Source organism: Tympanuchus pallidicinctus, unplaced genomic scaffold, assembly GCF_026119805.1.
Source record: "Tympanuchus pallidicinctus isolate F22 unplaced genomic scaffold, pur_lepc_1.0 scaffold18, whole genome shotgun sequence".
Classification (NCBI taxonomy): Eukaryota; Metazoa; Chordata; class Aves; order Galliformes; family Phasianidae; genus Tympanuchus; species Tympanuchus pallidicinctus.
In genome coordinates this window covers 151,614-168,225 of record NW_026294699.1, presented here as the reverse complement: position 1 = coordinate 168,225, position 16,612 = coordinate 151,614, and the positions used below count along the sequence as shown (strand labels likewise).

The window sequence follows — 16,612 nt, the reverse complement described above, 5'->3', positions numbered from 1 at the left end:
AGGCTTCACAGTTCACAACTTCTGTACTGGCAGAGGTTTGTGGAGAAGCCTACAGTGGCTTACAAGGTGTTCAACAGCAAAAACCCACTGATTTTTCTTTCCGAGCCTTTGTACTCCAGCTGGGAACTAATTTTGGATCAAGTTTGCAGCAAGCATCCAAAAGCTGTGCCAAGCCAGCTACCAGAGCAAAGCATCAGCATTATTTTTTAAAAATATAAGAATATTCCTTCTAAACAATAGGCACACTTCTGCACGACCACTTTTTACAGCAAATGGTGGGCAGAACTGCTGGGATCAGCAGCTATGTTTGCTTCAGCTGTAAAGCGAGCTTTGCACACCTTTGTCTGGACACCATCAATTCAAAGCTCTTGGAGAAAAATATGAACGTGTGATCCCTTGAAAAGGTTCAAACTATCAAACTATACAAAACACATGAAAGCACTGCAGAAACCACATCATGAGAGACACACAAGCTCAAGCAAACCAGCTTTTTCTTACCCGGCATTCGGCTTCCATTGGTTTGATGAAGGGAGAACCACACATCGTCTGAGTCTTAACAATGTGATCATCCAGTAAAAGCTGGATGTCATCAACTGCTGACAGGATGCTGTTGTTCTGCAAAATACATCACATGTTAAAGTAAACTGCAGTTGCTCCTTTTCACTGCTTCTCAACCTCATGCTCACTCAACTTCCTGCCACCCTGTTCTCTGATGGCTGAAGGCAGGGAAGCAGCAAGGCACTGAGCAGGCCCAAAACACATCTGCAGATACAGTCTCTCTACTGTGCATCACTATTTCAAAGTCAAGGGAGGCACTAGTGTTGCAAGTGGGAAGTAAGCCAGGGATGCTAGTGGTTATAACCACCTTTTCACAGAATCACAGGATGGTTTGGGTTGGAAGGGATCTTTCAGAGCATCTCGTCCCAACCCCCTGCTGCAGGCAGGGACACCTCCCATAGCCCAGGTTGCTCACAGCCCCATCCAGCCTGGCCTCCCAGCAGTGCTTCCAGGCAGGGGGCATCCACAGCCTCACCGGGCAGCCTGTGCCAGTGTCTCCACTCTCACTGGCATGAGGGAGAGTTTCTTCCTAACATTTAGTCTAAACCTACTCTCTTCTAGTTTAAAAACATTTCCCCTTGTCCCGTTGCTTCATGTTGTTATAAAAAGTCCATCCCCAGCTTTACTGCAGGCCCTTTCAGTCCTCCAAGGGCTGTAAGGTCCCCCTGGAGCTTTCTCTCCTCCATAGTACGTGATTTCCTCTGTCTTCTGGGTAAGTGAGACATTTCACCGTTGTTCACCTTTCCATATGAAACTGCAGAAGCTCTCAGTCTCACCAATTTCTATGCATGAATATATTGAGATCACAGATGTTCCCAGACATGAAGGTCTAAACAGAAGAATGCAGTAATGGACACATTTGCCCAGGCCCTGGTATGATACTGCTCTCCACCACACCACTGTGAAACAACAGTGACTTCCTCTAACACGGAAAATGAAAATAATTATTTCCAACAATGCATATGTAGAGCTCACATTTACTCACAGTATCTCTGTACTTCACCAGGCTGAACTGTACACTGATCCACTCTGATTTCATTTTCTCTATTGATTTCTCTAAAGAATGCTCTTTACTTGCAGCTGCTCCGATGGGTTCCAGCCTAAGTTGAAATGAAACGTAACTTTGAAATGCTTTTGCAACCAAAGAGCTGCTAACTTTTACATGGATTTTTCACACAGATTCTCATCTTGGGGAATATGTATGGGCTTCCAAGCTCACCAGGTGGAGAAATTAGTATTAGTTTAGATACAAATATGGACAGAAAATTCTGAATGCAGAAATTATGTGCTTTGGGAATATGACCATTTTTTGTTGCCTTTGTTCCACAGAGACACCTGACAGCTCCATCAGGCTTTGTTAAAATAAGCTGCGAAAATATGGGAGTTTTTAACACGCAAGAAGATTAAAACTGTAATTTGTTATCTGGCACATGAAATAGTGATTGTAAGAAGAAGGAACGAAAAAAAAGCAGAGTGAGCTTCTTACTGATCAATGTATTTTGAGAGTCCCAGTTCCAGCATGTTTAGAAGAGTAGTACCTTCGTTGGGTCTGATTTCACATCCCACTATTTCACTAATCTGAAAATGAAGTAAGAAGTAACACCTATTAGCAGGAGGTACACTTGTCACAGATTTATCAAACAGCAAGAAATAAACGCTGAGCCGTGCTCGTGTACCCGACCCACTCCATTTTCTGCCAAAAATTACTTTGGAAGAGTTCAGATCTGTACCATTGGAGATTTCAGAACCTGATCTACAAAGCACAGACCTTCTTACGGTGGCACACAGAACTGTCCCCAGCACGTGCAGCAGTGCCCCCCAGGCTGGGCAGAGCCTGACATACCTGCTCCCAGTGCCTCTCCTTCATTCCGCGATTGCAGGCAAGGGACAGGACAGGAAGATGCTGCTTAAACTTGTCAAGTTTGTATTTTGTGCTTTCTGCTAAACGCCTCGGCCCGGCCAGGTCTGGAAAACTCTTGCTGAGCTTGTACATCGTTCTCCACATACTGCCAATTTCTTCAGTAATTTCATCAGCATTCAATTTATGGAGAAATCCTGAATGCAGCAACACAAAGAGAACAGAGTGAGCAATTCAGGGTGGATCGTATCTTCCCTCTGGAAATCACTCAGGTTTTGTTTGTTTAATATCACTGCAAAGTCCATGCCTACAGTTTTGTTTTGGTGCTGGATTCCAACCCTTCAATCTTCAGAGCTGTTATCTCACAACAACCAGGCAACCCTTTCAGCCCCTGCCTGACTCACTGAACAACACATCTCATCAGTGCCTCACCGTGCATCCACTCCTCAGACTTGGTATGAAAATCATATGCCGTTATCCAGAGCTGCTCAATGGGCTGCTTCTTTGTGAACATAATCTGCAGTAAAGGAAAGTAACTCTTCTCCCGCTCGAGTAACTCCTCTTCTTTATTTATTGCCTTTATTTAAAATAATAATAATAATAATAAAAATAAATCTTATTTCTATTTAAAAAAAAAAGAACTTGCTAATAGTTAATTTTTGTTATAATTTTTTACATGCCAAAGGCCAGACACGTACGCAGACTCACGCCCATGGCTTCTAGGCAAACGCGTTCCTGTAAACTCCCTTTAACTGTTGGTATCTCTTACTACTGAAATAAGTGCTTGATGGGTAACTGCACATGGGCAGTAATGCTGTGTCTCACAAGCTTCCAAGGCACCCTGAAACACTTCAGTCACACCGGAATTGCCTTCACTTGGAATTGCTTGCTTTGAGCTTCTGTCACAGAAACATTTGGGAACTCCAACCAAACAAATCATTAATTGCTGAATCTATTGATAATAAATACTGTCTTTGTCCAAAATTTCCTGCAGTATAAATGAACACGCAAAGATTTAGAGAAAATCACTGCCTTCTTCATTTTACAGGTAAGGAAGGGAAACACAACACTGCCTGAATTCAGACCTAATCCAAAGTTTGTGTCTGCACACCAACAGACCTCTTCTAATACATGTAGTCATTCAATCTGAGCCGGAGGCGGAGGAACATCGAGACCAATAGAGATCTGCTCAGTGTCACTTACACTGCGTGGATGCATCCCTCGCTTTGTACGTAGTGACAAACTGCACCAGCACAGTGATTTGCTCTGCCCTGCCTACAGCGCAGCAGTGCTGCTCACTCGCACAGCTGGATGCACTGGCTGCCTTCCAGTCAGATTACAGCAGTTGATACACAGGGATTGGAGCAATTTATCTAAATCTCATGCTGATTTCGTTGGTCCAATCTTCTCTTTTGAGCAGAACTTCATTAAACGTTTGGCCCTTAAGGCTCTGTATATGCAGAAATTTCATCTTGCTGTTATTTAGATTATTAATAAAGCCTCACAATACCTGTGAGACTTTCAAAGGTAACCACTCTTAGATCCCAATAGAGACACAACCAAGAAACTGCTCAGCCCAGAACCACTCTATATTGGCTGGAGAGCTCTAATAGAATCTAGGAACCTTGGTGTTCTGCTTCCTTCTATCACCTGAAAACTTTCCTGTCTGTGCTATAATACGCACATTAAATATTAATATTAATATTAAATATTAATGTCCATTGGCAGTTCTAGAAATGATACAAGGAGCTGGAAAACATTTGGTTTTAATTACAAGATACAAGGAGCTGGAAAACATTTGGTTTTAATTAAAGAATAAGCAGAGAGACTTGTACACAATGCCAATAGCACAACTCAGGAAAAACTGCACCTGGCTCCCCAGCATCCTCCTGCCACCTCTGTCTGAAGAGCTGTTTCTCATGGGCAGCAGCCTGCTGCTGCTGACTGCTTGCAATTACAGTTATTCCATTTAAAGGACTTAATAAATATTTCTCCTCCCCAAAACACATTTTTCAACTCAGCAGTCATACTGTGGGATAAGAAGATAGCAGCCACACACTCCTGAATTTGGGAATCATTAAGCCTGCTTGACAGTGTGCGCCCAGAACCCCGAAAAGCATTTTTCACCCTGTAACACTGCAGCCCACCTCATAGCTGACACAAAAAATACTAACCTCGAGTTCAGCCACTGCTTCATCTAGATTCCTATTTAGCTCCTTCAGTTTCTCAGCATTGCTCCTCATCTCCTCTATGGTCATGACTTCTTGCTTCTTGTAGCTTTCTATTTCTCTGTTATAACCTTCTAGCGTTTCATCAAACCGTGAACACCTGAGTTAAGACAGCGGAGGTGAGGTGGTGCTCTGTTCTGCTCCTTTTTAGGGTTCAGCTCTTTAATGAATTACAACAAATGCTGTCACATGAAATGTGACCCCAGAACCGGCACAAAGTACAGACCCCAATAAAACCCATGCATCCGTTGCACCAATACTACACACTCCAATTCCAAATTCATTTTCAAACCTCCCAACCGACCCAGCTCACTTAGATTTACTACTCTACCTTAAATACTTTATCTCCTTCACTGCCTGAAGGAGATAAAGGAGCAACGCAAACAGATGTAACAGGACTCAGCCATTCCTTCATTTCTCCTTTCAAACCTTTCAAAATTCGTTCTCATTTACCCTGACCAACATCTTCTCAGAATTTCCATCATATTTTCAAGCAGGTTTCTCTCTTATTTTCTCAGCTGCTTTCCAAGTTCTATTTATTTGCAATTCTCTCTCTCTTACTGATAAGGAGGTGTTCTCTTCCTTTAGAAACATCCAATGAAATAAAACATCTTCACAACATACCTTTCCAGCAAAACCAGCTCTGCGTGTTCCCTCCTGCTGCTCAGCTCATCTGCACAGTTTTCAAACATCACTTCGATCTGATTGGGCCAATGGAGAACCGTGCTATTCAGCTGTATGTCATAACCTAAAAGGAGAACATTATATATATAGACATCTTGAAGAATCTACCTTTGAAGCAGTGACCTAATAGACTGAGAAGTAGAAGCAAAAGAAGACAAGACTGCATTCAGGAATAAGTGAGTTAGGAATGAACCTCCTATTTTTTCGAGCTGCTGGCTGAATGATCTTCAGCCAGGAGCTGAAGATAATGAACTTTTTGCTAAAACAAGTTAGACTGATAGCAAAACTCTAAAATCACGTGAAGAAGGTAAACTTCTAGACATTAACTAGACAGAGAAATCACTAAGAATAACTTGCCAGAATACATATTTGTGAAACGATATTCGAGTCCAACTACGTAAAGTGACAGATTATTCCCAACTAAATATGTAGATTACACCTCCATGAAGTGGATAAAACAATGTTAATCATTATTATTCCAGAGCACGTCAATGCTGACTGATTCACAAGAGCTATAGCATGGTAACTGACATTTCCATCTTCACATTCTGTTTGTTTAGCACCCGCCATTCACTGCAGCGCTGCAGGACTCAGGAAGCCTGCAGTGAGCAGAACTTCATCTTCGCTCTACAAGACGCACCGTTCACCCACACAGAGCCCAGCATCCACCTATGAATGTTTTTATATGGAGACAAACCAGAAAGGTCAGCGTAGTCCATGAGGAACTGCAGCCTGCGGGCGGCCTCACAGACGTCCTGCCTCAGTTTGGAGGCAGTGATCCGACTGGATTTCTTTAAGTAGGCGTCCAGTTCCACCAGCTCTGCTGTGTTCAGAGGCAGCTTGCTCATTCTGTTTGCAATTGAATTATATTCACCACAAATCCTACAGGAAGGAAAACAACAAACAGGCTTACAACTGCGCCTGTAGGTGAAGGGAGGTGTAAGATTCTGCTCGTGGAGTTTGTCCTTCACACACCAATTATTCAGATGAATATACACAACAGAGATACATTTATTAAGGATTACATTTTACCCTGCAAAATCAGTTCTCTGCTGTGTTTGTAGGAACTGATACATAATAAAGCAATCATTAAATCGGGTCCAATTTAACAACAGCAGCACATCAACAGTTTATTTCCCACAAGTTTAGAATTTACTTTTTCAAGACCTGACTTGTGGCAAAAATAAAAGTTTAAATGCAGTAAGCAAGAGCTCACATAATCCCTCCACAAATATAAGATCAGGTGCACGGCATGAAACAAAGTACAAAGATGATGAAAAATCAATTTTAAAAAGCTTTTTAAAAAGCTTTTTACATTGGAATGGAAAACAGGGACAAATCCTGCTGTTTTCCCTCTTTGTTAGAGCAATAGATGCCCTTGTCCCAGATTCCTGCTCTGTACTGAGGTCAGTTCCACTAAAGCAGCCTGGGGCTCCCAAACAAGCTCATGGCCTTGGTGCCCCCCGGTGAGTGCAGACAGAGGCCCCACGAAGAACAGCTGGTCTCCACCAGGAGATGCTTTCTGCATAAGTGAGGGGAACCTTTCCTTTAAAACAGAAACAAACAGCTACTCTCTGTCTCTATTCACTGTGAAAGAATTCTGTCCCTGATGGTAATTTTTTTATTTTTTAAGTTCAGAGATCCATGATTATCCCATCACAATAAAGTCAAATTATATCCTCATTTTAATTGTTTTTAAATGTACCATTGTTAAATTTGCCACAAGTATGCAATCAGAACCGCTGCTTGCCCAGGGGAAAAAAAAAAGTCAGATTCAAGAGAAGCTGATCTACAGACTGCACTCTGCACCCTGCTTTAGCTGGGTGCCAGCAGGGAAAGCATTCTGTTCCTTTTACACTCAATTTGGGGTCCTTCCCCGCACGTGCCTGTGTTGGTAGAAGAGGCACCAGGTGAATGCAGCCATCTCAGACACAGATACACAGCAGCATCGCACTCAGAAAGCAACAACCACACATACTGACAACACGCACCTTTTATTTAACTCCCTGTTTTCCATCACCTCAAAGTCAACCAGTGCATCTCTAAGATTTTGCGTCCGAACGCAGAGTTCCTCGTTCAGCTGTGCAGCATCCAGGCAGAACATGGCCAGAGGGACAGTGACACGCAGGGAAGCAATCTCCCTTTTCAGTTCTGTGAAGCTGTCAATCTTCTACAAATGGAAAATAATAGATACGATGTTTTTTTGTTTGTCTTTCAAGCTCATAGACGAACGATGCTAAACAACAGCTAATTAATTCCCAACAAGGAAACAGGGCTGAAATCTTTGCACAGGAGAATGTCGCATTAAGGAACACCAGAAGATGCCTCAGGAAGTATTCGGGCAGAGGTTAACTCACAAATGCAGCAAAGAAAGGGGGCAGGGCTAAGGACAAGACAGCTAACAGACCAGCGAGACCCAGATTCACCTGGTACTCCGCACAGCCTTCAGCTGGCATCCAACAGAACCCAGAGAAGAAGGCCAGAGAGAAATATCCTTCAGCATAGCGGCCGTATGGAGTAAGGGAGATGGACTCCCATGTGATCCAAGGGTGAAACAAACCATCTGAATTGAAACTCTTCAGAACAGCAATGTACGATGGCTGCTCCAGAAGTAATGCCTCCTGTTTTAATGTGATGGCCGACTCTGACAGAGGCAGGTATTGGTGAGGTGGCAGCAGAGGTTGAACCTTCCCACCAACACTCCATTACTTTTTACTGCTGCGTGACAGAGCTGACAGAACGGGGCACTCCAACAGAATGGTGTCTGATGTGGAAGCGCAGATGAAGCAAAGGGGCGTCACTGAATTCCTCCATGAACAAAAAATGGCACTCACTGATGTTCATCAACAATTATGAATGTTTATGGAGACCCAGCAGTGGGCGTTGGCATAGTGAGAGGTGGGTGCTGCATCTCAGCAGCGGTGACAGTGACACTGGGCACCTCTGTGCAGAGCTTCACGAGCGCAGTGCACAGCTCCTGTTCAGCGCTGGTGAAAATGCACAGCTAATGGCAGTGACTGTTGAAAAGCAGTGTTTTGTAGCTGAGAACTTGCTCTATCAAACAGCATCACTGTGCTCTTTGTATCTGTTGTAGTTTCCATGGGAATAAAGAGGAGGCACTGCTTTTGCAGTGACCTCCAGGTGTGATGTGCTGTATGAATGCACAGCGGTTGTCAGTTATGTATTACCTCTCTTAAAGCTCCTAAGGATGGACTTCCATTCAAGAAATCCGTAACGTCTTGCTGTGCATCGTTGTTCAAAAGATGGCTGTATTTCCTGTACATGTTTAAGTACCTTATGACAAAAACAAACACAAGCTTCCAATGTGAAGATTTGTTATAGCAAGAAACAAATTGGCTCAAATTGTTTAATGTTTGAGTCAAATAGATCAGTGTTTTTAGGAATGTGAGAACGTGATGGGCAAAAGGGTCAACAGACAAAACTCACCTCTGTGGGCCAAGCATGTTGCTCTCAAAGATCTCCTCAAGTTTGTTTATGTACTCTGCAAACAACGGTTCATCTGGTTTGACTGTACTGAGAGCGAGGTCATCTCTTTTTAGTTGAGGAAAGAGAATTCTCTCTACCTAAAGGGAATCATTGCAAGTGATGTGAGAGCATTTACAATACCTTCTATAAAACAAAATGCAGTTCCTTGGATGTGACTCTCGTAGGTAACATTTCACACCACGTGTTTTTTAACTCACAAAGTTGTACTTTACGTGGAGCTGCAATCTTGCAGTACCTTTGGAAGCCCCTCTGCACTTTGTAGGATCTCCCTGAAGCACAGACTGATGAAATCCCAACATTCGTTCAAAGGTGGCTCAAAGACAATCTTGGGTTCTTCCACACCGAGTTTGACTATCAGTATTTGAGGCAAAAAGAACTGCATTTCTTGATAGGGTTCTGCAAAATCACTCCCATCCTTGGAGAAAAGAATGAAAATTGAACATGCCAAATAAATCAATTACAACTGCAATCATTTAACTGTCACCCACGTCCCCACTCTTTTAACTACAGAGCACCAATGGGATTTTCTTCACCAGCTCTTAGTCAGAACACTGCTGCACCAACATACAAGATGTTCAGATGCCAACTCCTAAAGCAATCTGTAAGACACAGAATTAGGAAGCTGGAGCTAAGCCTAATTGCCTCGCGGTGCCTAAGCACCAAGTGCCACACAGGACTAAAACCCAAAGTGAAGAAAAAATCATTATCAGAAATAAAACCAAGCATCAAATACAAGATTCTGTAGGGGTTTTTTTGCTTGCTTTAATTGTCTTGATGGTTAATAAGAACTGCCCTACCCCAAAATTGCTTCTACAGTAACAAAATGCTAACCCACATCTAAGACGGTAATGTGGAAGCTGTAAGAATTTCAAGCCACCAAACAAAAAGCAGCAGCAGCCGGCCACGAGGGGAGCCTGCCTTGGGCATCACCTCTGACCTCTGCCTGCCGTGCAGCATTTCAGCTGCCATGCTCATTATGGCTCCTGCCTCATCACAGCAGCCATTCTGTGTGACCTGATATTTAACAAACTCACTTCCAAGAAGACAACTCTGTGGTAGCCAAAAGAACCACAGAATCTCTTGCAGTCTGATGTTCATTTTCATAATTAAACGCATTGCTTGAAATAGTACAGGGCACTCGTCTGGTATAGACAGGGACACCATACACAAGCTCTCTCTGCAAAGGATTACATACAGCTGCACACTTCTGATGTAAAGAGGGTAATTTGTGTGCTTTTATGAGAACAGGTTGGCCAGGTTAAGGTCAAGGCAAATAAAACTCAAAAATGCCATTAAAAAACAGCACATCCCCTCAAGATGGAGTCGAAAACTCTTAATTATAACTCCAGGCCTGCAAAATCATTATTTGAGTAAATAGTTCCTCGCCCTTGAAAAAAATCCACTGAGTAGGAACGGTGATGCGAAGGGCTCAGCCCTATTCCAGTAAGGCTAAAGCTATCTGGAGTATTTCAGCCTCAAAGAGAATTATGTTTTGTGACTGCATGAGTTACCATCCCCACATAATGCTGGCAGCAGCGAGCACAGATACACCTGGTGGCACACACCTCATGCATCATAAAAAACCGAAGAAGGTCCTCCAAGGAGCTAACAACCATCTGACGGAGCTGCAACGACATGAGAGTCGCCACGGAGCTGAAGTAGCTCTCGATTTGCTGGGGTGAATCCCTGCTATTTCCAGGAGCAAAATGAAGCCACTTCCTTTTCTCATCACGTAAAATCGATGCACAAGTGGGGATCCAGCTAAAAGAAAACAAGGCAGACAAAGTTTTTAAAAGCTTCTCAGGCTTCCTCCTTGTAATGAAATCTAAGCTGGAGATCACCCAAAGAATGAGCACAATCCAAAAAGCGAGCACAGAATTGATAACTAGGTGTCAGACTAAACTGCATCTGCCACCACCTGGAGAAACACCATCAAGATACCTGTTAGCATGGGGACCTAAGACTAGTTTAAATGAATATGAAATAGATGGAACACTGGTGGCAAATTATCAGCATTAAATGGGAGCCTTGAGATCCTGATGACGGAACGAAGTCGCCTACCAGCACCAGACACCGCCTTAAATGAGTGATCTCCATGCTGAAAAGGCCACGTTTCTGGTCATCACAACTCCTGCAGACGGGGGGGCAGATTCAGCCTCCCTTCCCTCTAGTTTCCAGCCTGCCAGTCACTTTATTCCCATTTGCTCTGCTGCGAGCACCCTCATGGTTGCAATTGCTCTTTCAGCATCCAGATGCTTTTCTCTATCGTTCACTTTTCCCTTTGGTTCAGGTGTCTCTGGAACCACTGCCATCTCAGCCACCCTTTGAAACAGATACGGCTTAATGACGATTCTCAGGGAACTGAAGCTAGAGACAGGTATTAAAAGGAAACACCTCTAACCACGGAGTTCTTTTGTTTCCTTTGTAAACAGCATGAGTTAACTGGTATCGACAGGTTCACACCAGAGCAAAGCGTCCCAGGTTAATGTCAGATCGGGCAGACATTCACACCTCTGGGGAAATACTTATAATCCAAAGGCTTCCAAGTTCATTCCAAATGTACTGAAATCAATAAGAAAGTCAACTTACCTTTACAATTATACACTGTAAAAAGGGTGCAAAGCTGATAAATAAATCCAACCCTCAAAATACACTCTTGAACAACATTCTGCTTTTCTAGCGCTCTGAAACATGAATTGGTTGGACCACTCACTTTCTGACATAACAGCAGGTTATGCTGTGGTTTTGTGTGGTTCCACTTAACTAACCAGAGAACAGACAGTCCGAAAACTTCCTGAGGCCATCAGTGCCACCTGCCTAAGACCAAGGGTACTTCTCTGCTCCCATATTTCTTTCCTGCCTCAGAGATGTCTCAGCACGCAGGGACTTACAGGTGAGTGCACCTGCAAAGGGAGTTTTCCACTGAGAGCAGCTGGCCCTGGATCAGAATGGGAATGGCTGCTTACTGCTGCAGTCAGTGTGAATTCTGTACTTCATCTCGCCTGCTGAGGACCTGTAACACGTACCTAACTAAGGATCTCCATCTTGCAAATGAAATCCATAGGAGTGGAACCTGAAATGTAATCGCGTTCTCTTAACTTACATTAACTCAATCAGAACTCTAACATTTCTATGTAAATTTACTGCTACTTCATGACAGGAAATAAGACAGAAACGCGCAGCTCTTGCCGCAGCTCAGCCCTCAGATCCCCACCCCCCCACCGCCACGCCGGGAGGCACTGACCTGTTCAGGAGGACGGCGCGAGCCTCCGCGCAGTGCCTGCGAACGGCGCCCACGAAGCCGGCGGGCGGCAGCGGCGGCTCCCCGCCACGGAGCTCCTGAGTGCGAACAAACCGCAGGCAGCCGAACCTGCGGGAGCGAACAGCCGGCGCTGCGAGGAGTTCTGCTCAAACGAGCAACGCCCGCAGCGACACACGGCCAGGTCTTGAGTGAACTTACAAACGCAAATAAAACCTCGTTGCTTATGCAGGTCACGTCACTGCCAGCTTGTCCAGCAAGTGCATTTCCACAGTTTTTGCTTGGTTGTTTGCTCAACTGTCCTTTGCAGTTGGCAAATGTAAAGAGCTTCACAAATTTCATTTGGCATTTTGCAGATTTCAAATTATGTTAATTTTTGATAAAATGCTCAGAATATTACTTGTCTTTTTTGCAGGTTTATTAGTGAGTCCAGACAGTAAGAGCACCCGGAACGACAGCTCCTGCTTCTGCCCCACATTAATAGTTAAAAGCACCCACCTGGGTACCCTCTAGGAGAAAAAAAAAAACAACTACATTTCATCAATGTTTAAATGGTAAAAGCTTACTAGTACCCAGGGTTACTGAACACCATTTTTAACTTCCCATGAAGACACGCCTCAGAGTCCCCAGAACAACTTCCAACTGAAACAGACTGGGTTTTAGCAGAGGCAAAAGGTTTTCTTTTGTTAATTTCAGCAATAACATTGAGAATTCTACATTACTGTTTCATTGCGCTTCAAGCCTTATCCCAAAGTGAATTCGGGATAACACCATTTAACAAGAGATGATTTTCTCATAGCACTGAGTGCACGTCCCTCACTCACAGCCAGACATTGCAGGAAACAACCATTCCGTGGCTGAGATTCCTGCAGGCTCTGAAAATGAAACACTCTTTAGAAAACAGAGAACAGATTTTGCCATTCCCCCTCCATCCCCCGCTCGGAGCTCTGCAGCATCGGTCAGCAGATGCGCTCTCTAACGAAGCCATACAATCCCAACATAATGTTAATTGCAATTTCTTACTCAGAAAGCCAAAGCTGATGTAAAGCGTGCATCAGTGGATTCACAACAAACAGATTGCTTTCATTCCAGCTTTTTGCTTCTTTGTAAGAGCTGTGCCATGGGACGGGTGCCCGGATGACTCTCAGGGGAAACGGGCGCGGGGTTCTTCCAACCAGCAGTCTCTCTCTCTCAGCCGGATCCATCAGGATGTAATCAACTGGAATAAATCAGATCTACATTGCGGTGAGAGGGCATGCATGGTCATACCTGCATATGAGAACACAGGCTCTCCATAGTTCATGAAGCATGGAATTCTTCATTTAAAATCTGCACTGCCATTCCTTGTAAGTTTTTTCAGTGAAATACAGCGCAGTAATCAAGTTACCAACACACATATAAAGTTATTTTGGAAAAATAAAACAGGGTCTGGTCCTGGCTCTAAAATCAGGAGATGTAGAAACAACTTTTCATCTTGCCTTCCCAAGCTGGGTATTGGGTGCTTCATTTCCTTCCTGGTCCACAAAGTGAGGGCGGAAATATCTCCCTTCCAAGCAGAATTTTTAGAAGGCTTCTTAAATACTTGTGAATGCAGAAATTATTGCTCAAAGCCTTCACTGCATCTAGGAAGAGCATGGCACCCAAGGGCTGACGTGTGTTCTCTCCCAGAGGACAGAGCTCCGTTCTGCCGGCCCCAAGAACGTCTGCAAAACCTGGGAGTTGCACACTGAGCTCTCCCACGTACGGGAACCACAAACACACAGACTGTACCAACAAAGAAAAGCAAATTAAAGGTTACTTGGAGATTGGAGAGTGGAGAAAGCAGAGTGAAAACCCGGCAGTCTCTCTTTTCCATGCTCTTGTGAAAAGGAGACTACAAATACTTAATCAACAGACTTTAAAAAATTCAAAGTGGGAAAGCTGAACACTGCCAAACGTGGCTCCTATGTTTAAAGAGGAAAGGACGGCGTTATACCCACTGCAGCACAGGTGGAAATAAATGCCATGCCTTACAACATGCTTCTGCAGATGTCAGAAAGCAGCTGCAGCTGCATGCAGTGCTGCACACCTAGGGCTGCTGTCAGCTGACGGCGCAGGCACTGCTCAGTGCCCAGGTACAAGTTCTGAGAAAACACATTCCATTTGTAAACCAGTCCTCTGATTTGCTAAAAACTAATGGTGATTCTTACCTGCTGCCATTTCATAGAAAATAAACCCCTCTTATAGGTATGAGTCACACTACCCAAAATAGAATGAGAAGCAGCCCTTTATCACCAAGACATCCATCAGGGACTCGTTATCTTCATTCCATTCACACTGGTGAGTACTCTGTGACCACTGATCCACCCAAGTCTGCCTTCCCATCAGCCTGCACCCCGTGAAGGAGGACAGGCACAGATCTCCCATTTTCTGCATTGACATCAGCCCCTTTTGCTGTTCCCCTGCACTGGGAATGAACAGCTCTGCCCGTCCCGCCCCTCTACATGTGCTCCCAAAAAGCACTCTGAATATCTCTGGAGTCACTGCTGCTGCATTGTGTTTGTATCAAGGTCTCTAATAGGCTCCAAAACTGCTGGAGAGTGGTGTGGAAAGCAAATGGGTATATGGGCACAACAAGAGTATCTACAGTCTGATTTACAAAATCACCTCCTTGGCAGAGGTTGAATACACAGGTGTTTGTTCAATATGGAACTTCAGGAAGAATGCTGACATTCTGCCATGCACCTACTGCAGTTCTGCTGACCCTGACAGAGCCCTCCACTGGTGCTAAGAGCAGAAATCAGATTTGCTTTCCAAGTGCAACAGTTTACATATGCTAAATCACTATGAGATTACAAGTCTTACCAATGGCTTTCATGAGGCTGATACAATAGTCTTCCTTAACCTCTTCTTTTAAACTCACAAGTGAATTCTTCAGATAGGGGTTAGCAAGAATAGCAGTTGGAATTTGCTTTAAAATTGCATTCATCACTTCCTCATCCTGAGGTGCCAACATGTCCTCCCGCACTGCGCTGTGCACATAGTGCCAATACCGCTGCAAAACGCGTTCAAAATGTTACACTGTGTAAGAGCTTCTGGTAGACAGGGAATTACCATAGAATCACAGAATGGCCTGGGTTGCAAAGGAGCACAGTGCTCATCCAGTTCCAACCCCTGCTGTGTGCAGGTCACCAACCAGCAGCCCAGGCTGCCCAGAGCCACATCCAGCCTGGCCTCGAATGCCTGCAGGGATGGGGCATCCACAGCCTCCTTGGGCAATCTGTGCCAGTGCCTCACCACCCTCTGGGTGAAAAACTTCCTCCTCATATCCAACCTAAACCTCCCCTGTCTCAGTTTAAAACCATTCCCCCTTGTCCTATCACCATCCAGCCATGTAAACAGTCCCCCCCCATGCCCCCTTTTTATACATTTCCCTTCAAATAGTGGAAGGCCACAATGACTTCTCCCCTCATTGCTATGATTACTTCAAAATCATTTGGGCTTTTCTGTTACTTGAACTTTTCTGCAATCAAAAGGTAACTGAGCACCATGAGTTGTAGCTGTGCCTATCTTCCAATTCTCTTTAAACGTCTGACATTTTGATCACACTTGCATGTTTTGATGGAAGCGTGTATTAAGTGCAGCACACTAAATTCCTGACCTCTGAAGTAGAAGCCACCAATGTGTGAGGTTACGAATTTGGGAAGACAGTTTTACTTGCAAAATCATTATATAGAAGGCAAACTGAGAAACAAGTACGAAGGGAAGCAATTAACAGCAGTTTACTGAATATTCCTGTTTGCATCTCCTAAACCTCAGGCACTGCGTCCTCTTCTCAGCTCCACTTAAGCAAAGAGGTTACAGACGTAGTGCCGACATGCACTGCTGCTTTCCAAACGGAAATGAACACTAAATACCTCCATATCGCTTCCTGAAGGTGACTTTTCTCGCTTATTCATCTCCTCCTCGTGCGAGTGCATGACAACAAACTGCTCTTCTGGAGTCAGTGGTTGATCTTCTGCGTAACGTGCAGCATCAAGTTCTGGCCCATGAGCAGCTGCACGCAGGGAAACGAGATCCAAAGTGCGTAACAGCGGGGTACTGCTGAAACAAAACACAGCTCTGGTGAGCAAGGAGGCTTCAGTGGATACCCAAATCAACGTGGGCAGACTACACCGCACTGCTCTAAGGACAAATACAACCTATGATGAAGTACTTCAATGATTCATAAGAGAAACTCCATAAAATTGTTGAAGATAGCAATTTACTTCAACAGAGAGAAAACCAGCTGCCACTTAACATCATGTGAACTTCCCAGCTACGCAGTACTGCTGAGATGGGCAACATCTTGCAAGCAATTCTACCAGAGCCAGATCTCCTCACAGTAATGGCTATTATGTCCGAGCTCTCTCCCATTGTCAGGTGGTTCTCTTTCCAAAATCTTGACAATCTCAGCCAAAGATCAAATTGGTTCATTCACAAATATATGTGGGTCACTCCAGAAGCAGTGCCTCTCTTTATTTCCATGGAAATGACAAT

General features: G+C 44.2%; 1 protein-coding gene across 1 annotated transcript in view; it reads right to left on the bottom strand.

The window, feature by feature from the left end:
• Window positions 1-16,612, bottom strand: part of DNAH3 (dynein axonemal heavy chain 3) — a 62,382-nt gene that overhangs the window by 37,929 nt on the left and 7,841 nt on the right. The window contains exons 7-23 of the mRNA XM_052679847.1: window positions 15,991-16,174; window positions 14,939-15,128; window positions 13,118-13,313; window positions 12,080-12,205; window positions 10,401-10,596; window positions 9,071-9,250; window positions 8,776-8,912; window positions 8,517-8,622; window positions 7,320-7,498; window positions 6,026-6,210; window positions 5,269-5,392; window positions 4,591-4,744; window positions 2,849-2,993; window positions 2,402-2,613; window positions 2,045-2,136; window positions 1,544-1,658; window positions 499-615 (exon numbers count right to left, since the gene is read on the bottom strand). Coding sequence (XP_052535807.1) covers window positions 499-615; window positions 1,544-1,658; window positions 2,045-2,136; window positions 2,402-2,613; window positions 2,849-2,993; window positions 4,591-4,744; window positions 5,269-5,392; window positions 6,026-6,210; window positions 7,320-7,498; window positions 8,517-8,622; window positions 8,776-8,912; window positions 9,071-9,250; window positions 10,401-10,596; window positions 12,080-12,205; window positions 13,118-13,313; window positions 14,939-15,128; window positions 15,991-16,174 — 2,638 coding nt within the window. The remainder of the gene's footprint in view (window positions 1-498; window positions 616-1,543; window positions 1,659-2,044; window positions 2,137-2,401; window positions 2,614-2,848; window positions 2,994-4,590; window positions 4,745-5,268; window positions 5,393-6,025; window positions 6,211-7,319; window positions 7,499-8,516; window positions 8,623-8,775; window positions 8,913-9,070; window positions 9,251-10,400; window positions 10,597-12,079; window positions 12,206-13,117; window positions 13,314-14,938; window positions 15,129-15,990; window positions 16,175-16,612) is intronic.